The sequence below is a fragment of the Zerene cesonia genome, chromosome 2 (genome assembly GCF_012273895.1).
Source record: "Zerene cesonia ecotype Mississippi chromosome 2, Zerene_cesonia_1.1, whole genome shotgun sequence".
NCBI lineage: Eukaryota > Metazoa > Arthropoda > Insecta > Lepidoptera > Pieridae > Zerene > Zerene cesonia.
In genome coordinates this window covers 427,926-452,647 of record NC_052103.1, presented here as the reverse complement: position 1 = coordinate 452,647, position 24,722 = coordinate 427,926, and the positions used below count along the sequence as shown (strand labels likewise).

At 33.8% G+C, this 24,722-nt stretch overlaps 3 protein-coding genes across 4 annotated transcripts in view; 1 reads left to right on the top strand and 2 right to left on the bottom strand.

The window, feature by feature from the left end:
* The window catches only part of LOC119835829 (GAS2-like protein pickled eggs), a 120,269-nt gene extending 114,630 nt beyond the window's left edge, over nt 1-5,639 (top strand). For both annotated transcript variants that reach the window (XM_038360865.1, XM_038360854.1), the window contains exon 5: nt 2,489-5,639. In XM_038360865.1, coding sequence (XP_038216793.1) covers nt 2,489-3,378 — 890 coding nt within the window. In that variant the 3' untranslated portion in view covers nt 3,379-5,639. The remainder of the gene's footprint in view (nt 1-2,488) is intronic.
* Nucleotides 5,640-7,461: 1,822 nt separating this feature from the next.
* Nucleotides 7,462-21,580, bottom strand: LOC119834964 (protein takeout-like). The gene is made up of 6 exons (XM_038359536.1): nt 21,416-21,580; nt 10,414-10,506; nt 9,497-9,644; nt 8,488-8,621; nt 8,126-8,291; nt 7,462-7,761 (listed from the first exon to the last, which is right to left on the bottom strand). The coding sequence occupies exons 1-6, from the start codon at nt 21,471-21,473 to the stop codon at nt 7,623-7,625; spliced, it is 738 nt and encodes a 245-aa protein (XP_038215464.1). The 5' UTR covers nt 21,474-21,580; the 3' UTR covers nt 7,462-7,622.
* Nucleotides 21,581-22,958: 1,378 nt separating this feature from the next.
* LOC119833795 lies at nt 22,959-24,643 on the bottom strand. Its single transcript, XM_038357979.1, has one exon. The coding sequence runs from the start codon at nt 24,577-24,579 to the stop codon at nt 23,425-23,427; it is 1,155 nt and encodes a 384-aa protein (XP_038213907.1). The 5' UTR covers nt 24,580-24,643; the 3' UTR covers nt 22,959-23,424.
* Nucleotides 24,644-24,722: the final 79 nt, after the last annotated feature.

Below are 24,722 nucleotides of genomic sequence, written 5' to 3'. Positions count from 1 at the left end.
GTTATGTTGTGCCCATCACTAGTCGTGACTAACTGACAGGTGTCAGGAACGCATTCTCTGAACGGCCGAAGTATAGTCCGAGATACAGATTTGTCAATGTGTTTGCTGAACGATAAAAATTAGTAAAGCAATTTGGTTGAAATTTACTGTCTGAAATATACAATAAAAGACGTGAAATCAGCATAAACGCTTCTGGTGCAGACAGTTTACAAGAAAAATTATTAGTAACACTAAGATGCTAGAAAATTCATTAATTCGCCAATTAAACACAAAAATATCACGACCTGAGACTATATATATTACATTAAACTTATTTTAACTTAGTATCAGTATTAGTAACTTATTTTTTTTATTTAAATCAAAAAATGTATGAGAATTAAAAATAATTGCTAAGCTTAGCGTAATTATTGTTTAAAGTTACGGTCACAATTAAAATTCTTCCAATAATGCATAATAGTTAGATATGAGAAGTCTTCCTATATTGCAATTCCTTTAAACTTAGTTACAATTAACACCGACTCCTTAAAGTCCTTTATACACGCTATAGTAGACTAAGGTCACAAAGAACCGAGATCTTCTGTAAAGTTTCTTGCATGCTTTTCTGACTCTTCTCTGTAGAAACTGCTTTCCGAACCGGTTGTAAATATTAGTCTACGTATAGTGACGATTCAAAAATGCTTCTAGTAGTAGTTTAAATCCACTTCTCTGCTAGCTGCGTAAAATAGACCAGCAAGGGAAAGGCAAAATAAATAACGCAAATAATAAATTAGACCATACCGCTGATTTTCGTGACCTTTACATTAAGTAAGCACGAATTGTCAGCAGAATGACGCTTAACCTAACTAACTGGAAGGGAATGCTGATAATTTAACTGTGAAATCGGTGAATATTGGCTTAGTTATGAACGAGGTGAATCATTGTGACATCTTTAGTATGACATGTTTGAGTGGGCAAATGAGCTGACGTGTCGCCTGATGGTAAGGGACCAGCACCGTCCACAAACATTTGCATAGATAGAACATTTACAATGCATGCAGCTTTAAATGAAAGGGATACTTAATAAATTCTTTTGGTACACACTTCCATCTCCTGTATTATCCCCTTGGTGGTAGAATTTTGCCAAAATGCCTTTCTTAGCGGAAGCCTGCTATAACATCTATCAGCATGCCAAATTTCAGCCTGATCCGTCCAGTGGTTTGGGCTGTGCGTTGATAGATCACTATGCCAGTCAGTCACCTTTGAGTTATATATATTTAGATTATGATATGATTACTAAATCCTTCATTGCACACGACACCACTCTAGGCTATAATAGTCGAGACCAAGGCGTACTTTATGGCCGCCAAGTTATGGCGAATCAGGAAACGTGATTTCACATTACTCACATTGTTACATATTCTTTAATGTCCTTTTTGTTTTAACAGGATCTGTTATATATTTAATATGGAAGTTTAAGTTTAGCTAAATTATGGGATAAACAAACTTGTTTATTATTTGTACACGTGTGCTAATATGTGATGAAATCTAGTTTACTATAATTATGTCAAAAATAAACCCTGCCCGAACACTAATAAGTGACTATTTAAGTATATTTTATCTTTCTGAAAATCTAAATGAAACGAAATGATTTGTTATAGCGACATTTTCTGATATTACATATTGTTTGTGATAAAGATCTGATTGATTTCATTTATTTTAAAACATCGTACAATGGCACTATGGTAGTTTTAAAATGTAAATAATTATTTATATTTTTTTTAATAAACCGTATACTCAACAGAATCATTAAAATATTAATGTTTTATCCATAGAAACATACAGTATAGCTGCTAACTTTAACCATGTTTTATAATCCTACATCAAAAAGATGTAGGCTTCTTCACTTTCTTTCTCACTATGAAAAAGTGCTTGAAGCTATTTTTCCCATAGATTCCATCACGAAGAACATTCCTCACTTGGCCAATAACTAGCATTTCGTTTTGATTCTAGGAATGTGACCTTAAGAGTAACGAGCGTAAATTTCAAAATTGCAAATAGCAGGTAGCTGTAATCATTACCCTAAAATGGAATTTACCACAAGAAATGCCTGTATCGTGACTGCTATATCGAATTTAGTGTATTTACGGACACTTTATGGCTCATAAAACTGATAACATTCGGAATAGGCAGGCCTGTTGTTATTAGTTTATTGACTTAAATGGCCGTTAGAATGGTGGTATTTATATGATTTATGATATTGCTTGCGCTAATTGGTATTTGTTGGTTTTATGATCTGTTGTTATCTGGTTATCATTGAGGAGCAATGAACACGTTTCACGCTTGGCAAACTTCGGTTGCGTGAAATTATTTAACACTGTATCTGAAACGTCTGCCTCATTTCGTATTATTGTCGAAAATATGTTAAAATTATATACATCGGATAGTTTTTATTTTATATTTGACCTCGGAAGTATTTGTGATGATTTTCAACGATCTCTTCTTTTTCCAGAGCGTCTCGACCATGACGACAGCTGCCTAGACAAGACCGACCGGGTCGACGACTATGTTAGCCTTAACACTGGTCTACGCAAAACGGATTTCTCCGATACCTTCTACGGTGGAAGGAAGGCCAGCTCAGAGGAGAAGTCCAACCGTGCGAGCCCCGAGTCCATTGTCAGCCATGAAAACAATGATTCGCCAAGCAAAAGTCTTCGAGCGACGCGTGAATTCACCGAATCCCCTACGAAAACGATCCGAAGCCGACAAGCAAGCAGGATTCCCCACTCCCCCATTAGAAATAGAACTCCTAGCCGAGGAAATACTCCTAGCCCCAAACACACGCCTGCCCAATTATCCCCAAAACTTACTCCAAAACTGCCACCCACAGCGAGGAATACCTGGGGAGGCCGGACTGCTCCAAACCAAGCCAAAACAAAAGCCAGACCTACGATAGGAGCAGATACCTTCGAGAATCCAAATAAATCGCCTAAAGCTAAACCAAAGGCCCAAAACGAGGCGTTTAAAAGGAATTCTCCATTAAGAGCCAGTAGCGCTACCCTCCGGTCTCCATCACACCAGAAACCTTTAAGTCCGCTCCTTGAACAAATTTTGCGTTCAGCGGAGACTGCAAAAGATGATGCCACTGTTCTGGAGAAGATGAAGGAAATTATTAGGACATATTCGAAAGGAGAAGACTCGCTGTCTAGGACGAGTTCAAAAGATTCAGATTACGCAGATTTCACATCAGCTTGGGTTATGTCTGATGGGAAATTAGAGAGATCTACGAGCACTAGGCAGCTAGCTGCGCCCAGGAAGGATCGTGGCGCAGGCGCGTCTAGGATACCTGCCCCTGTCTCTATTGGCTGCAGGCGGTCAACCTCCACTTCCCAATTCCCTTGACCTGGTTCAGGTCCCCGAAAAGACTGAATTTATATTCGAATCCAGTTTTAGTGTTAGTGATTGGATGTTCTAGAGTGAACAGGAGTGTTCTAATTTCTATCATGACGGTATTTTAAGGTAAACGACACATTATCGCTACCATATCTAATTCGATAAGTAGTGTTTTTTATAAGTCTAACGTAGTACTAATTGTTCTTTATTGAAAATTTGTACTAACATTGACATAACACATGCAAATTAAAATTGTAATGCCATCGATATGTTTGTGGTGAATTATATTTGAAAACGAAAATAAAAAAAATGTTAAAGCACGTAATTTGCCACAAAACAGAGACGGTTCGGTAAAATTTGTAATGATTTTGATGTTATGACAAAGAAAAATTAGATGGTGCTAAATTTTAGGTTATTATATGCTATTTTAATTTTTTTTACTGACAAAGTTGTTGACATTGCAATGTTTAAGTATACTTATGTACCTATTTAAACATTACAGTGTGTTACTTTATGTATGACGATTTTAATTATATTAAGTTACTAATTTTAGCTTAAGTTAACCCGGCTTTTATAATAATAACTCCCTACGATTGGCTCAAGTTAGCTTTTGCATTTAAAATGTCATTCCAATAGAGCCGGGATTTTGGCAAATTTTTCTACTTTTTCAGTAATCTCATTTATTTCTGGATGGTAAAGATAAGATAGAAAAGAGCTTATGATTTGGTAGAGAAGATAGGAAACTAGGCTTTATGGGAACAGCAAAGCCCATAGGTACGCAATAAGAACCGAACTTTTGTTTCTTTAGCCTATGTGTATTTGCTGTGTCCATAGAAGCAGTTAAAATTTGTAGTAAATTAAAATTTTGATGCACTTTAAAAAATACTATATAGGTTATAACGTATATCACAAATCGTACCTCAGTAGTATACCAGGGCAGATTAATATTTTTCCACATTTGTGACCCGTTAACACAACCGTCCATAGAAACAATATGGAGAAGATGTCGTTTTCCTTCATTTCAATGGATAATTTAATGTTGAATTAAATTAATGTCCGAAGCGACAATCGTGTGTTGTATTAATATAGATGTGACCACAGCGTAAGCGCTATTAAAAAAAAGACAAAAAAAAACAACTGTCAAATCTGTCAAATTTTCAATGACAGCTCTTGGCAGCCAACCATCTGCATTTTGCAATTATTTGCACTATTCCAGTACGTTATAGACATAAGTTACTTGTATAATTTGTAAACTTATAACCCTTTATTGCCCGACTGTGTGCTATTTATTGTTAACACATAAAAGACAATGCTTCCATAAATGTTGAGTTAAATCGGTCTGTCTATGGTATCTTATTAGTACACAAACACAAAAAAAAAGCTTGTTTTATTGTCACTAGACTGTTCTCAGATCGATTTAGTTCACGTAATGTTACTTTATGTATTACGTAACCAGTTATGTTATGAACCACGTGTTATAATTATATATTTGCCTACAATCTGCGAATTGTAATGCTCTTGCTTGTTTTAGGGAAAGTATATGTTTGTCACTCTCGATTTTACCTAAGTCTAGCTAAAGTAAGAACATACAGATGGCTTAGTTATGAAAACAATTTCACCGATTATGCAAATGGAAAAAAGTGGTTAATGTAATACCAATAATAAAAAGATTTTGCATACCTGAGAAATTTGCGTGAATTTGTTATCTCTGACTTCCCGCCAAAATTTGTATTAAGAAAGTTATCTGTGATAATTTTTTTTCTGATTCGAATGTAACTAAGCTGTCTGTATTGACTTATTTCTTTTTTTTTACATTTTCAACATTGCCAGTTCTGATAAGAGATCATTAGATATTAATTAAATTAAAAATAATTTAAGAAACGTTATTTAAGATTTATCAATGGATAAAGACATTTCTATGATTTAGAGTAGAATTTTTGTGTTTCGTTTCTAAACGTAATTTATATACTTGTCTATTTATCTAAAATAAGTTATTTCGCCTTATCTCCTAGCAGAACTGGAAATGTTCGATATTATTCTTCTATATTTATTCATTCGTATTTAAGTGTCATTGCTTGTATATTAAAAAAAAGTCCTGTGTCATGGTATTTAAGAAAAATAATTCGTTGGTTGGTATATTAACAATGACATTTAAGTACGAATTCTGCTGTTTTAGAGGCTAAGCAATATTTCTCTCTTACGTACGTTACCAGTAATTATGCCATAGAAATTGTTGTAATTCATTCAATAAAATATCAATAATGGATTCATTGTTCTTTTATTTCTGCCTATACACATGCAATTAAATACAATTCATTCAGGATTTAACAATAGCTATTAAGCTATACATATATGGGTGTGCATTTATGCAATATTAACTATTGGATTTATAGGAAATACCTATTTATTTGTTCTTTGTTATAGAATATTGAAGTACGTAATTTCGAAAAACTAAGAAACATTGTCTCTATTAATTGAATACTTGTTCAGAGACTTTAATCCCGACGATTCCAGTCAGTAACTCATGAGATTATTGTATTTTACCAACCTTTCATGACTGAACAAGGCTTGAATTAAGCCTATTTTTTTAAAATGGGTCAAATCGAGCCTAAAGGGTTCGGTTAAATTCTAATAAAATCACGTGAAATATTTGTTGATGCATCATTTATAAAAACATCCATAAACAATGCTCTACCACCTGAAAACTTTTTAATCAATCTTGCAAAAAAATAAACATCATCTCCGAAAAAATTGTCTTATTACTTTAAAATATCTCTGGTCACATCACATCTGTCAATTCTGTCATAATAGAAGAAAATTCGCAATGCCCTAATCGCGCACTGGTTTGTATTCCATCCATGGGCAGCTTCGTGGGCTAATAACAATGAGCACCCTTGTAGCCCACTTTTGGGAGACTTCATTCTTTTTGCTGATCGTATTTGCCGCGTTCCTCTCCATCCGGGGGCTGTGGAGGGCCACCAGGAACTCGAGGATCCCTTGCCATGAACGGTATACCTACTAACATCTTTCTAGCAACATATGATCAACTGTTTCTCATTAAATATTTAGGGCTTACATCGTAATCTATACTTACATATATATAGGTTTTAATTATATAGGTTACATGTAGGTACTGATATAATAAATAAAGCCTGTTTGAACGTGCTTATCTCAGGAACTACTGGACCGATTTTAAAAATTCATTCACCGTTGGTTGTACGTAATCCCCGACTGCTAATGCTAGTATATGTACCACGGGAGAAGCCGGGCCGGATTACTAGTGATGAATAAAAAGAATAACGACTAATATACAAATACGAAACTTGATTAAATATATCTATATCTGGCATATGTTTAATCGAAATTTCGTCGGTGCCTTTATTTATTAATTACTCAATCATACAAAAACTACTGAATTGCTTCATGCCATTTTTGAATAAAAGCATACATTTCGACCAAGGACGATCAAAGACAACTAGTTAATTATGTAATTAATAATAGAAACAACACAAAAATAGATAGGTGACCCTAATTATTGTTCATAATAACTTTTACAGCATGCAATAATCTACCTAATATGGATTTTGCTGCCATAATTCTTGGTTGTGTTATTTACCTGCTCCTAGTTGGAATTCGTGAGTAAACGACTACGTGATAAGCAACTTTTAAATACTAAAGATACATAATTTGTGCGAGGATGTTACTGGGTTTCGATACGGAATGAATATATATTTCCATTAGTAAATATATTGCAAAGATAATAATAGATATATAATAATTATATTTTGCTTATTTTGGTTCTCTAACACTTCCTTTTAAGGTATCTAATAAATGTTTTTTTAGTGATAATTATAAACGAAGCGTTCTGCAAGTCTGTTTGCATGAGGAACGCACGCCTCGCTGCCAATCCTGAAATGCCTGATATAGAACTGAATGAGAGAATACCTTCAAAATCTAAATACTATTCGCAAAACCATGGCAAGGGAGACGCGTAGGTTTTCAATGCATAAAAAACCACTAGATGGCGCTGTATCAAAACTTCTGAGGAATAGTTTCATGAAGTTTAAATAAAACCACAGTTATTATCACAATGTTTTTTATTTCTTACAAATTAATTTTACATGTAATTAAAGCAGTTTAATAAATACAGTTAGCAGGTAAACTGCCATGATTAGTACCTATTTTAGTTTGATATCTAAAAACTAAGCTTGAGCACCTAAACCTCACGTGTAATATTAATATTTATCACAGTTCTAATCCTCTGGGAATATTTTGTTCATTGGCACAGAATTGAATATTTTATTTGTGACGTCTTGGAAAACTGAGCTCAGGCTTTTCTCGTAGGAATCTTTCAATTCATTAAAAACTAAATCCGAATTCTCGTTGAGGAACCTGTAAATAATAATATATGTAGTTGTTTAAATCAATACAGCTTCTTTGTCCTTGTAATTTTTAAAATTATATCCCGAGGGTTCTAATTTTTGTTACGTAATATTAATTTATTTATTTTTAAGCAAATATTCACGTTGTTATATTTTAGCTTCGGTCATTTAGAATAGATATAAAAAATAAAATAGAATAACACTGTATATAGTTCGAAAGGGATGATAGAATAATTAAATGTTGCAATAAACCAAAGACATTATTTTAGATTCACTTGTCTGCCCTCTTGCGGTCAGGAGGTGTACTATTTCAATTTAATAGTAGTCGCAAATTAATCTCATAGATGGCGTTGTTTCAGAAAAATACAACTTACAAATTCATTTGATCTCCGAGCCGTTTGTCGCCGTTGAATAAATTAGAGAAGTGCAAATATACTCGTTGTGGGATAAATTTGACTCTGTAGTCGCGAATTCTCATATACGTCTCTCCATCTTTTACCACTGGTTCTCCTATTAAATCGTGCTTGACCACCAAGTTAACTGGAAGAAAATGTATTTATTTGACATTATTTTTGTAACTTATGATTTGAATTGATGAAAGAGATTAAATGAGTTTTAAATGACGTATGTCAAAATAATGTGGTGTTCAAAAGTCATTATTTTAAAAGTGGTTAGTGTGGTCACCAACTTTTTTTACAAAAATAGTTGCGTCTATTCAACAACAGATGGCGCTTACCCATCGTAACATTAGCGATGCCTTTCCCTTGTATGGGCAGAACTAAAATCCTCCCTTTCATGATGTAGTCAGCTATGAACTCCATTTTGGGGGTTATGGAGTCTGTGCGTAATCTGTAGTGCTTTAAATCAGCCCTGAAACAGTTTTAAGACATTTTTTTTATAATTTGTCCAAACATAATCTTAGTCTTAAAATAAATATATAAATTACGTGCCACTTTGTTTAAAAAAAAAACGCCTACAACGAGTAGGTACAAATTTTAAAACATGTGCAGTATTATGAAGTTAGAACGAGAAAAAGACAAGAAATATTATTTAATAATTCAATTATTTAATTATTTAATGATTATTTATAGTCGTTATGAAAAAAATGATTATAATAATTGTCACTATAAATCTTACCATCTTATAACACCGCACTTACAACACATAAATATCTACTCTGTGAATGACTTGACTTGACTTGACTGGCGACTAAACAGATAATGAAATGAAATGAATTTATAACTATAGTAACTAAAAATGAGTTCTAACGCTTATAGTATAATTTCAGTATCTAAATTCAAAACGTATTTTTCAATTTTCAAAAACGGCGAAATAAACATAGTGAGGAAACCAGCATGTCGAAGAATCAAACGCTCGACGACAAGTGACATCTGCCAACCCGCCCTTGGCCAACGTGGTGGGTTATGGGCCTGAACCCTCATTAGATGCCCGTGTCCCTGCAGCGAGAACAAACACAGCCTGATACTAATGATGTGTTCCCAAACGGTAGTCGGCAATACATTTGTAGAGGCGTAAGGTCTGTAATCGACTTTACGCCTCTACAAATGTTCATGGGCGGTGGTAGCGCTTACCATCAGACGTCCCACCAGCTCCATTGCCGACTGTGACATAAAAAAAAAAAAAACCTCACAGATGCCACCACACCATACGATTTAACTAGCTAGCACTCAGCTAACATCCTAACAATTACACGGGTTTCAAAGGAAGACATAAAAGCGTCATACTTATAGCTAGTCAGCACGGAATCCGTCAAGCCGTGCAACCGGATGTTCTTATAGTTCTGCGTGATCACGACCGGCCCTGCGCCAGCGTCTATGTTCATACCGGACACCGCCAGCGGCTCCAGCGGCGGTACTGACAGACTTGGTATGCCTGGATAAAAAAAATATAAAACATACTATTTACATAAAATCAAGTACAATTTTTATATGATCCACTGACTACGTAACTAGTTAAAGTCAGTGTTTTGAAATTTTGAAAATTTTATTAAAACTCACTACGACGCGCGGTTCTTATGTCAAGATGGCAAGTATTTTAGAGCTCATTTCTCATTCTGATGTGTAACCTACATTATTATAAAGTTTTATTCAAATCCATTCAGTAGATTTAATGTGAAAGTGAAAGAGTTAAACATCCATCCGTGTTTATTTAAGTTTTCAGTTTCAGATTGCAGTATGAAAATTGTACTTAATAAGAAAAAAAAAGGTTACACAGATCTGCTGCATTTAATCAAATAATATTAAGGTTTTCTGTTTATAGATCTCCTAAAAAAACGTAGGCTATAATTTCAAATACATTAAAACACAACTGTACACAACTTCCACTTGTTTTATGCGTTACATCCACACGATGCTACACTTAGCTACATGATACACATCTGAACTGTTGTCGTATTCTCCGAAGATTTACCTCAAACAGATTTATTACAACGCTATATTATCCATTTCATTACATTGTCGCTAAATCTAATGCGCGTTAAATTATAAGATATGAGTTTCCGAGATGCTCCGCGCCGTTAAATTATAAGATATGAGTTTCGATTTCCGCGCGGTTCTAGTTCCAAATCTCGACTACACAACCGTGCTAGTCGAAAATATCCGACTTATAATCGTCTATCCATATGTCCTAGTCGAAACCTTACCTTTCCTCATCTTCCTCAGCGCGTCCGGCACGGCGATCTTGAGGCAGTCATTGAGGCCAGCGTCCCTCTGTCGACACCGCGAGAAGTCGTCAGCTGTAACACACGTTTCAACATAAGACCTCAGCAATGCAGTTGCTTAATGGTAGCGAAGGGGCTTGTTATCTGCTTCTACAGGATCGTTGTGCAAGGAGACACTCATTTTGGAATGGAAGAGAGCGGAGGAAGGTTTAACTTGGTAACATACAGAGCGTTATCCTGGACACGACATATTAAACTGCAGAATAGGTCAAGTGCGAGTAGGACTCGCGATACTAAGGATATAAGCAAAAGAGTAACTGTCACTAAATTGGACACAAATTTGTGACTGTGCGATTTTGATTAACCTCCTTTTATTATGTAAGTATAGTATTAGTATGTAAATGACGAAAATCCATGAAATGGTTGGTATAGCTTGAGTACCACAGGACAGTTCGTTGACATCATTGTTATGTACATATCACATATGTAGAAAAATATGTAAAATTGACATTTTAAGAGCAACTACGGAGTTTCTGGTTGGCTCTTCTTTTTAGGAGCATTCCGAATCGGTGATAAATGTTAAACTATGTTATGACGATTCCAAAGTGCTTCTATAAGAAGTCTTATCGAATACATAAACGTTTGAGTTTGAGTTTGAGTTGAGCGTCAACAGAAATACATAATCTCTGAAATTACCAACTGTCTTATTATCACAAAAATGGCCTTGGGTCCTGCTGCTCCTGGCGAGTTCTTATCAATTTTTTTGCCAATATAAAAGTGGTTGTCCTAGTAAATGCAGTTGCCGAAAACCGGCCGTAAAGAGTATTCTTATCTATAACCTGTAGCTTGTACTATTAGAGACCGTGTCTATGTTGGTAAAGTTTATCCCAAGCCGTTTTTTTTTCTAATTTTTGCATCTTTATTTAACTTCGCAGAACGTTAGACATCGCGGCATCTACTTGGCTTACTAGGTACCCTAAAAAGACCCTCTCTCTCTCATCTCATTTTATATTTCCGGCTGTTTTCATTTGAAATTTACCGACTAAGTTGCACTAGTATATTAGTAATTCAGGTATAACCCAACCTAACGCCCACGCAAGGAAACTGGCTATCACATTAGAAAAAACCGCATTGAAATCGGTTTACCCGTCTGAGAGTTACAATTATACAGACAGACAGCGTCGGGGCCTAAAAATAGAAGTGTTTATTGTGTTGATCGTCGCGTGATATAATGCACGAGCGATGACGCGGTATTAGCTAGTATATTGTGACATAACTCAACAGAGGTCAAGTTCAATATATATGAAATTTTATGTTGCGTAAGAGTTTCTGTTTAGACATTGCTTTCAACGTTATTTTGAAGACTATTTATATTTAATAAGAAACGAAATCGCATTTAAATTGTAACAACTAGACTAAATATAAATGGGACCACACGGAAGGCACTAATTTCAAATAAGATAAGAATCATCAAAATCGGTTCACCCAATCGACAATAACGAGGCAACATACACAAAAAAATAAATCGAATTAGAAACCTTCTCCTTTCTTGGAGTCGATTGAAAAGCAGTTCTTATTAGGCTATGGCTCCCCAACTATTTCCATTCGAAATTTTACCCAATTCGATGCAGTTTTTTAGCACCGATCAAATTTATTTCAGCTGTAATTTATCCTTACTCATATATATATATATATATATATATATATATATATATATATATATATATATATATATATATATATATATATATATATATATATATATATATATATATATATATATATATATATGTATATATATGAGTAAGGATAAATTCTACTCAAAACCCGCTTAAATCTACTCAAAACCTTCTTTATGTATGTTTTATGCTTCCATTATAGCATTGTAGTAGTGGCTGGCATACCTAGTAGTCACAACTATTTTATTTAAGATAATATACTAACATACTTTTTAAGAATTAATTGTTACTAACAAAATGAGTCTGAGTTACTTGAAATTAAATAAAAATAAATAAAATAAATAAATATGTAAGCTAGATTCATTAAAAGGTTAAATATTATAAAAAGTTCCTGTTTTAAATACATCCAGGGGATACTATGACGTCTTGACGCAGTACTAATTCCAGCATGGAAAAATGACAGAATTGTAAAGCTCGTCTAGCGTCATTTCTTTCCCACTCTGGAATTAGAACTACATTAAAACGTCTTGGTAACTCCCCAGGTACTAAATTAGTAGCGTAGTATTTGCTACAGACAGAGTTATATAGGTCGTCCTGGGCCATTACTTTCACACTGTAATTATAAGTGCTTTAACACGTCCTGGTAACTATATCCTCCCAATATTATAAACGCGAAAGTTTGCAAGTATGGATGCATGTATGTATGTATGTAATGTTGTTTGTCTTTCACACAATAACTACTGAACCGATTTTGATAAAATTTGAGACGTAGATAGCTAGACAACTGGAATAACACATAGGCTTTTTGTCCCGATATTCCTAAAGGATACAGACTTACGCGGGGCAAGGGGCGCAGCTAGTATTATATATGTCCTAAAAACAGAGATAGGTATATGGGTAGTCCTTCGCCACCACTTTCCCACACTGGAATTAGTACTGCTTTAAAACGGACGATAACTACCCAGGTTCTTAATTAGTATCGTATTTCTTATAAAGACAGATGTATATATGTCGACTAACGATATTTTTTCCCACACTGGAATTAGTACTGCTTTATGACGTCTTGCAAGCCCAGGTTCTTAATTAGCTCATAGCATCTCGAATCAAGTCACGCGGGCGGCTAGCGAACATGCAGTGTTGGTTTGGCAAGCACCTCGCGAGTCGCGACCTTGCGCCCAATACTCTATACTCTTAACCGCGCATTTTGTAAGATCTCTTTACAATAAGTGGAATATTTTGCCCTTACTGTTTCCTAAGTTGATGTGTGATTGTTGAGTGTGTAATTCTCGATGTTTCGCTTGATCGGGGTCTGGTTTTACAATGTTTGTGGGAACCAGCCGATGCGGTTTGTTTCGCTGCCACGTGTCGCACTTTTTAATTGAGATATTTCTTTTGTTACGAAGCTTATGCTACTTTTAGTTAAATAGTGATTTATGTGTGATATAGACGCTTCAAGATATCCTACTATCCTACTAATATTATAAATGCGAAAGTTTGTAAGGATGTGTGTGAGTTTGTTGCTCTTTCACGCAAAACCTATAACCAATGTAATTTGGTACGTAGACAGCTGGACAACTGGAATAACATATAGGCAATTTTTTATCCCGATATTCCTACGGGATACGAACTTATACGGGTGAAACCGCGGGGCGCAGCTAGTATGTTATAAAGCTGAAGAGTTTGTTTGTTTGAACTAATCTAATCTAAGAAACTACTAACGGAACTACTACGAAATTAATCTCAGGAACTAATGGTCCGTTTTGAAAAATTTTTTCAGTTTTACATAGCCCATTAACTGAGGAAGGAATTAGGCTATATATGTACTACGGGCGAAGCCGGGCGGGCCCCTGGTGATTCCATAAAATTGATCTATTAGCTGACTACTACAGTAAATTTAAAGGAATACATATTCTAATTTGCTTCCATGCGTTTCAAAGTATGCAATACCTTTGCTCGTAATGATAAATTCTGTAATGACTACAGGGCACAGGTTTATATTCTGAATATGGTATATTTTCAAAGTCGATTTTTACTTACGTATAATATTCATTTTAATTTAATGATATAGCCAAATAAGGAGTTACCCCTGCCTTGCCTCTATACCCCTATATTTAAAAAAAAATCGTTAATTAACTGAAATCGCGTCAATAGTAAATAAAATGGACAAACTGTATTTAAATAGTAATTTCAATTTATAACCTTTATATGTCTCATCACGATAATTGGTGTCCCATTTACGACATCTTAAAGGAAAAAGCCACGTCCCGATGCGAAAAAGATGTCTTGATAATGTCAATGTGAAACACATTAAGATCATTATGATGCCATATTAATTTTAATAAATCTGTAATACTAATATTGTATAGAAGGAAAGATTGTGAATTTGTGTGTTTATGGTACTCTAGGGAGTAATTTTTTACACCCGTGACCACGCTCGCTGTAAAGTGTTCGAAACGTCGGGTTAATAATATAATGAATAAATCGCGTTTAAAATCCTTTACAAAGTCTTTAATTTCTAAAAGCAATCTTTTAGTTTACTAAACCTATTTTAATAATAATTTTGCCTAAAGAATGCCACGTTATCTGTGAGTTTGTTATTATATGATTCATACGGTTATAGTAAACTATCTGCGCCCCGCGGTTTCACCCGCGTAAGTCGGTATCCCGTAGTAATATCGGGATAAAAAGTTGCCTATATGTTACTCCAGTTGTCCAGCTGTCTACGTACCAAATTTTATTGCAATCGGTTTCGTAGATTTTGCGTGAAAGAGCAACAAACACACACACATCCTTACAAACTTTCGCATTTATAATATTAGTAGGATAGGATGTAGGGCGTCTCCAAATGCATTGTCCGCGTTTAAGGAATAAAATATAAGGGAATGATCGACGATGACAATGATAGAATAGACTAGAAAGAAATGGACCTACAGCTCAACTCATCGCAAGAATCACAGTAGCAAGCAAAAGAAGGTAAGTATTTCACGCCGGTCTTCTGTGGGGGTGTGGGGGTACGAGCTGGCCCAATTCGCGCCGCAGCGTCCTCTACTCCAATATTTGAAGACGAACATGCAAATAATAGTATGTAAACTTCTATCCATTTCAAAATAATTCTTCTGTTGCGAGAAACTCATTGCGAACCAAAGCTTGTGCTTTGTTGGCTTCTGGAATTAAAATTCTGCATTTCCATAATTACAATATATACGTCTGCCAGTGTTGCGTCGTCTTCCGTATTTGTATGAATACTAATTGTGATGACTTGGCGTGATTAGCGTGTGACTGCGGCTTGGCTTGCATAGCTCAGATGATATATTAGGTAGATCTTTAACGACATACAAAATCCTACTCTATTGTAATAGAGTAAAAGTGTAGATTTCCTTGTTAGTTTGTAGGTACTTAAATCTTTACTGATTTTGTAGGATTTTTATTTACAAATAAAAAGCTATATTGTTTCTGATATTCGTTGCCTTTATTGTCCTTTATAGTAAACCTTTCAGACCTGCACAAGTATACAAATACATATTATTTATTAATTATTGAATGGATGTTTTTACATTGGAATGTATAATAAAATGCATTCCATTTAAATGTCATTTGTGAAAGCAATTGGCCTCGCATTTTTATAAATAATTTAAAAAAATTGTTATTGTCTTCCGTGCATTCAGTAACATTTACATACGTTTTATATTAAATTTTTTTACATGTTTAACAAGCTTTTATTCGCTCTCCAAGAGTCAATTAGTTTGATTCTATCATTGAAGCGTATTTCTTAAGTCTTTGTTGACACGGAACATACGTTTTTGTATATTGTCAGTTGTTTAGGTTATTATTTTATCTATCTTTGCATGGTATGCGATTAGATGACGTCCTGTGAAATGTCCAAGAATATTTATTCGTTTATTATGATAATATTCTTAGTTACCTTGTATATCAATAGCTGTATAGCTAGGGAATGTAAATCACTGCGGATGTACGATTTAATGAAGGAAAGGTATTGTATATGAGATGTATACACGCTTCGCAATAAAAGACGAATTCAACATTAATATATTTTTCTCTCTCTCATATATGTATTAGGTGTTACAAAATCATTAAGATTTTTATACAAATTATTTCATCACACATACACCATTGCAAATGGCGAACAAAATATACAAATATGTAATAAAAATACAAATTAATTAGCCACCCGGCCCGATTATGTCCGATGTCCGATGACCGGGATACGGACTTACGCGGGTGAAACCGCGGGGTGCAGCTAGTATATAGTATATACATAAAATTGCATACATTTAACTCCCTTTATTATTTATCACTTTGATAAACCCTTCACTTGTAATATCACATATAGATAATATTCACGATCATAATACCTAGGTATATAGATAGATATAATACCTAGATCATAATAGAAAGCTAAGATTACGCAGGCACTTTCAACGTTAGCTAGCTATTCGGATGTGAACTTGGTGTACCGTAAATCTGGTAATCTTTATAGAAATACTAGTTGTTAACTGCGGCTTCGCACGGATTAAATTCGGAGTAACTTAATAGATTATACATATAAACCTTCCTCTTTAATCACTCTATGTATTAAAAAACTCCATCAAAATTAGTTGAATAGTTTTAAACATAACCACAATTAATTATTGTTTTGTTGTGTCCCCAATAACGTATTTCACTTTAAAACTATAATACATTTTTAGCGGTAATGCATTATTAAATTCCACACAAATCGTTCAGTCGAGTTTACACCGACCTACCAAATTTTATGCAAATTAGTCCAGCTATTGCTGCGTTATTGAGTAACAAATATCTAAACAACTCGACACACATGCGTTTTCGAAATGAATACCGCTGCGCTTTTAGTAAAGCATATCGAAATATTGAGATAAACAAACATTCACTTATAGAATCATCTAATTTATAGTTATTTGGCAAATGCTTTTTAAATGAGAATTTTTAAAAATATAAAATACGTAGCTATTCGCCCCGGTTTCACCCGTGGTACATATTGCTTATGTCACTCAGTATAATTGCAGCTAACTAATGGTGAAAGATTTTTGTAGTGACCAAGGGAAATAGGGATTCATTTTTATATATGTAGATAAGAAATATAATTCAAATATACTATTGTATTTTTGCTGCACATGACAATATTCGCTGCAATGCTTCATCCGCGTAGAGAAAAGAAGAGATAAAAGAAGAAAAGGGAGACGATAAACTGGAACTTTGTGGAATTTTTCCCGTACAGTTCCCAGGTCCGTCGATGAAAATAATTAATCACACAACACACTAATATTATAAATGTGAAAGTTTGTTTGTTTATCCGTCAATCACACTGAAACTACAGAACGGATTTTGATGAAATTTGGTATACAGACAGGGTATGAGTTGACTTCGCTGATAGGATACATTTTATCCCGATTAAATGCTCCCTTGGGTTAAAACGGGAATCTTGATACCCGGACGGAGCCGGGACGAGCATCTAGTCAAATATACATCATCTCTTACAACTCCAAACTGCAGCAACTATAAAACTGCCAATAACTACCACGTATGTCATCGACCTTTTCAATATAGGATAATTTAGGCTGGATAAGGCTGCCAGGGGCGTGTGAAGGCCAGCCCTGGCTATTGAATGTAAATGGCCGATAAACAATGCATACATTTGAATGCAACACACAAGGACGCAGTTACCTACTCTTGTTTGTTTTGTGATGGCGGGAAAAGTGAACAGATGTCAGGTGGGAGATAGTTCGAAGGGGTACTTAGATAACTGCTTATATTAAATTAGATTTTGCACGCGTTAATTCGGAGTAGTTTAATAGATATTATTATACATATAAACCTTCTTCTTGAATCAATCTATTTATTTAAAAAAAAAACCCATCAAAATCAGTGACGTAGTTGTAAAGATTTAAGCATACATAGGGACAGAGAAAGCGACTTTGTTTTATACTATGTAGTAATAATACTAGTGAATGCTATATCTTCGTATTGATGTAGGTACAAAGCTTTATTTTTATTTATATGCACACATGGATATTTAAGCATAAACTGGACACACAATGCTAATGGCGGCTTAATTGTTCAATAGCAATTTCTTCCAAGCAAGCACCAGCAGCGGCTTACCCCTAACTGCGCGGGTTGTTTATATTTTTATAGTTTTCGATTTTTTTTATTGCATTGCTTTATTTGCAGGATAGGAAGTAGGACAGGATAATATCAAACTACTTAGAATTTAACGTGTGCGAAGCGGCAACAGCTAGTAATATTATATTATCTGTGGTATTGTCCAATGAACCGCTGCGTTACACAACCCGTTACAAGTAACTCAATAACTTCGGTAACAGTAACTGTTACACATATTATGATCGCTTAAATAATATGAATTATCAGTTATGCGTTTGGGTTTTTATAGAGTTAAAGGTTCCTAGTGAGATATTACGTGGAAGTTGGATCGCGCGGATAGCAAAAAATTGCATTTTCATTCCTAAAACAGCACTGAACGTTCCCTTGATTCTATTAAGGAATCAAGGGTAAGCCTGTAACACTATAAATAGAGACCCCTAGAGATCCCAAATTATAGATTGTCATATTGATACGGTTGTGAAATGTAACATTACGAAATGGATGGAAATATACAGAAATTTTGACCCACTTGGTGTGGCCTAACGTTTATACTTCTATATAAAATTATAAAACTTCTATATAAAATTCTCGTGTCACTATGTCAGTTAACGTACTCCTCCGAAACGGCTGAACCGATTCTCGTGAAATAATTGTGTGCTTATCGGGTAGGTCTGAGAATCGGCCAGCATCTATTTTTCATATCCTAAAAGGGTTTGAGAAAACTTGTCACTACATAGTGTAAAACAAAGATGCTTTCTCTGTCCCTATCTCCCTATGTATACTTCAATCTTTAAAACTACACAACAAATTTAAATGAAATTTTTTAATAGATAGAATGATTCAAGAGGAAGGTTATATGTGATAACATCTTAAAACTACTACGAATTTAAAGCGTGCGAAGCCGCGGGAAAAAGCTAATTAAATATAAAAGGATACTCTAAAGCGACGGTGAAACCTTTCTAGTATATTATTATTTTATCCCACGATTCGACATAACATTATCTTTATTAGATTGAATTACAACAAACAATGATAGTCATATACCTTCGAGTTATAATTATATAAAAGACATAGAACAAAGACAAATTCCTTTACACAAAGCCATATTTAACTTAACGTGTTTTATATTTATAGATAGCCTATTATATTTAACATGATCTAATGTAAATATACTTATCCATTATGTGAGATTAACTTGAATGATTATTGAAATAGATTATTTACTAGCTTTTAACGCGAACCGGATGAAAATCGCTGACTAATGGAGTTTGTGGAAGCATCATGGTTTGTTATACATGAGTATAAATTAAGAAATTAAAGACATTTTAAACGCGATTTATTCTTTATATTATTAACCCGACGTTTCGAACACTTTATAGCGAGCGTGGTCACGGGGGTCAGTCTCCCCGTTTAAAATTAATTAAAACCCCGTTTAAAAAAAAGAAACGATTATTTATAAAGGAATGCATACACTAATGGAAGAAATTATAAGGTTTCATACAAACCGACTGATGAAGCTAATACAAGCGTGTTTAAAACAAAATTAGGTTACTTCGATGAAAAAATGAATGTACATATTTAATTTTTAGTTTTATAGCATTGAAATGCTTTTTAAATGAGAAATTTTGAAAGAATAGAATTTTCCATTCTTTCAAAATTTCTCATATATGTTAAACCTGAGATTTGAAATTCCTGTCTTATTCTATCTAATGAATATTCATTCCTTCGTTCCATTGACAACATTATAAAGACCTGATTATACTCGTATTACGAGATTTAGTCAAACACAATATAGATTGAATCGATTATTAAATCAGAAAAATAAAATTAGAAATAAAAAATAAAATAACTTGAAATAACTGTTCGCAATTTTTCTCTTATGCTACAAATTTCTACTTAAACTCAAATTATTTACTATAAAATCGAAGTTAAGAAACGACTGGTACGGTCACGCATTTGGATGGGTGACCAATTATAAAAATTTGCAAATAATATAACCTTGTATTAACGCACTTATAAACATTTTCATGTGAAATAATAAAAACAATATGTTAACGGCTGTTACATTTGTATTATTATGAAACGTAGATCCAATAATAAAATATAATAGTTTAAAAAAACTATAAAACACGCTTTAACAAAAATCATATTTTGCAAATTGAAAACTGGAATAATTTTATCAAATTAGTGTATTGTCATCGGTCCTCAATAAATCTACAAAGTTTGAACGAAATCTGGCCGTTTAAAGTGGGTCAAAATCGCGCCCAAAGAAGTCAGTTACAAACAAACAAACAAACATACAAACAAACAAACAAACAAACATACAGGTGAAGTTAATAAAAGCGTGTTAAAAAGGATGTTAAAATCATTAGTAGAATATAAATGCTAGACTAGAGTTCTTAACTGTGAGACTAACATTATTAATAGCACCAAAATGTAAGTTGTGACATGTGTAAATATTCGCAAGATGCATATTTTGTAAAGAAATTTTCAAGTTTTGTTGCACCACGCGTCCTTTTGACAGCGCCATTTGCGTAATGTTTACGTTTAAGTTCATTTCGTCTCGTGAAGGACATTCAACATAATTTCATTGTGTTACACAGAGTATCCGATTTTTTTTATTTGGATCCATTTGAAAGTATTTTTTTTTATAATTTTTGTTCACGTCCTTATTAGCCTTTATATACATAAGGTAGGTAATAATGGCAGTAAAGTCATTGTTGTGATTAATACTTAGAACAAATATTGTAAGCTTCATGTTTTCTATTCATTAGATTAGGAATTATTGTAACTAGTTACCTATTAATAAACAGGAATATAAATAATAAGATATGCTATGTTATTTAGGAAACCATACATTGTACAATAGATGGTATTCGTCATTATACTCTTGTGCGACATCTATCTAAGTACCATATGAAAATAAAAATAAACTGAATAATGTAACGTAGAAAAAAACTAAATATTTTATAATTATTATAAGCGTTAGAGTATCTTTTTGAATTTTGACCTAATTCGATGAAATGCATTTAATAAAATTTACTTAGTAGTTTGGGTAATCAAATAGCATAAAAAAGAACCGAAACAGGAGCAAAATTATTGTTTAGTCTTCTGTTAACCACGTTAAACCTTCACCGCAATTTTCAAAATAACGAAATTAAAAAACTTACGTAATGAATTCTGCGCGAGCACTGAACTTAATATAAAAATAAAAAATAAACGAAGCATTTTGTTTCACTTAAAAACTTTTTTGTTGTATGTGTCCTACGAGTATTCGAACGAAAGTGAGAGTGCGCGCAACGTTCTCCTGTCAACGACTGAATTCGCGCGCTTTTCGCCGTCATATATATTTTTTATGACGATTGCAGAATGGCTATGGCGGCATGTAAATTGTAAACGGGTTTCGTGTTGCTGTCAATATCAGGTCTAGGATGCAACGTTATCATTATATTTTCCATCCCTTCACGTTCTGCGAAACGTGAAATATAAATATGTATTTCGTAAGTTTTAAATGGCCGTTTGTTGTCAGTCGTATACGAATCTATTTATAATATTTACTCGCTTTCCGCTTTGAATAATTAACGTTGAGAAAATATTTTTTTGCGAAGTCATGAATTGAATTAATTTTTATTCTATACAATAACACCTTCCGTAACTTGTTCCTATTTTGTTTGTTATTCTTTTCAGTCTGAAATTAGGGCTTCCCGCAAAATCCCCAAAAACAATAAACTAAGACACACATATCACAAACTATTCGGCTTTATTTTATTATTAGTGGTCCAACCCGGCTGCGTCCATGATATTATATTGCCTAAGGCTCTCAGGTATTACGTCCATCACTGTTCCTAATTAAAAAACAACAAATGAGGGGCGTGTAAAAACAGTACAGGAGCATGAATCCAAAAAAAAACTATTTTTACACGCTAATTTCCGCAAGTACTGGTCGGATTTGAATGTTTTTTTTTTTTGTTGCAGGTGTAGGTTTAAAGTCTTGGCAACGTATACCAAATTATAATAATATATTTCGGCAACTGGATACAGTTGATGCAGAAACCGCAACAGACCACCTAAACTATAAGAGGTATAGATGTACTGAGAGATATATCTCTTAGACTGATGTACAAAAATTGTTACACCACAATCTTCTGCCGAGGGTATAAATTAGAAGATCTGGAAGTCCTTGAGCCCACAATAACATGAATCAAATCAAATCAAATTTGTTTAATCAAACCCTTAACCTAACCTTATAGCTAAAGTACATCACGGTAGCAGAACAAATAGTTATAAAATTATCCTAGATTACAGAGTAACCTGTATTCATCAGTACCTTCCCCATATCATTATTAAGTCTTAGCAAAAGTTGTTCAGTCTGATGGGCATTTTCTGACAATTTATAATAATCTAGATCAGAAACATGTGATTTTGAAATCAACGATATATGTGGAAATACTGGAAGAAAAGTATTGTAATACTTAATTTTGTTGAAAGCCTTCAGTTTGTTGAAACTTCACGCGAACAAGTCGCGGGCAACAACTAATCATTGAATAAATTTCAATTATGTCTTTTTTATTGGGAAAGTGATAATATGAGATTTATTTAAATAAACAAAGAATGAGAATGATTGTCAAATATAAATGGAGAATTTCAATTGATATTTAACTAGAAATAAAGCCCAAATTAAAATAACAAAACAAGAAGAATATTTTTATTATAAATAACGGAAAAAAATGTGGTTTAAAATCTCCGAGCCAGCACCAGATCCTTAAGCATGGTGACCGGCACTGGCTGCAGCTCCGATGGCGGGCTTAGCAGTAATGACTCTTCAAGTATTACAAAATCATTCTATTCCACCTACTTGACAGTTTGATAGATTATAGTTTTCATTATCTTGAAATGCTTATAAGACAGAAATTTAAATGTACGCTAGTTATAGGGTGGTAGTATGTCTGCTTGTCATACAAAGATGTGAAACATAGACTTGTACTGGATATACGCCACACAACCAGCTGACTTCAATCTCTTGAACAAAGTGTGTTTGCTAAAATCTAAAAATTCATGTATTTCCAAGGTCACCACTACTCAACAGACAGATCTGCAGCTGATGGGTCTCCATGCTTAACTTGCACACATTATCAGCCTGGTGAAATTAAAGCCTGGTTTGTGGACAATTATACTGCCGTTAAATTATGATAACATCATCATTATTACAATTATTGTAATCATATTTTAAATCATCACTAAATTTTTTATAACCCTTTTGATATTTGAGAGCTAAAGAATCATCTGGTTGTGTTTTATTAAATATTGAATCACCGTTCAAGTTCAATTTAACAATACCAAAGTACACTGAATCTAATTCCTTTCGAGTGTTTGCATCTTTCTTTCTTTCCTTTATAATTAAAGGTTCTTTAACTGGCAACATAACAATTGTGTCCTGTACCTTGTCATTCAATTTTACTTTAGCCTGTATCATTCCATTGATGTTAGAAAAATCCTCTTTATTTTGTAACGGCAAGTTGCACTCCATGCATCTTATATTCTCTTCAAAATCTGTATTAAAAGGCACAGGAAATAACCTGTCATTTAAATAAAACCTATAAACACATTTATGTTTGTCGTCACTGGCAATTCTGTGTTTAATTCTGGATTTGACAGAATGACATTCAAAATAATTGTCACTGCGGAATTCTTTTATATTTTTTAAATTATCTGTGTCATTTGGATTAAAAAAGCCCATTTCTTCTACCGAAGAGTCTGTATACAATTTTAATGTAGAATCTCTAGACGCAGGCTGCATTTGTTCAGATTGCTCCTTAATTGTTTCTAAGGAGGTTTTCTTTGTGTTATACATAATATCAGGAATAGATTCCGATGACATTTGAAAGTTTTCGTTTCTATAATACTGTTTTAATTTATCATTTCTGAAGTCATGTTTGCTAGCTTTATTGTTATTAATAATTCTATGCAGCGATTGAAGACTATAAAGATCGCTTAATTTTTCATTTGTATGCCTAGATGTCGAATCTTTTCGTATATAGTCTGTATCTCCACATTTCTTACAACAATCGAGCTTCGTTAGCGATGTTGTTGGATCCAAAATACAATCAGACTTTGTCATTTTCTTTTGCTTATTGATTGTTTGTTTGTGGGTTATTATACCTGTGGAACAGCTTTTCCTCTGTTCTGATGTTGATACTCCAATATTTCTGGATAAAACAACTTTTTTCACCAGTTTCACCCTAGGCATTATTCGGTCGCCTTTTAAACGTTGCGAGAGACGATTGTAACGTTCACAATGAACATCCGAAGTATGCTCACATCCATGTTTAAACATTTTAGTCGATAAATTGGCGTTAATGAAAGAAAAATAGAGAATTGGATAATTAATAACTGTTGAAAAACACTTCCAGCAATGACATTTGACAGTTGATTGCAACAATACATCGGTTACTATGGAAACGACTTCTGAATATACAA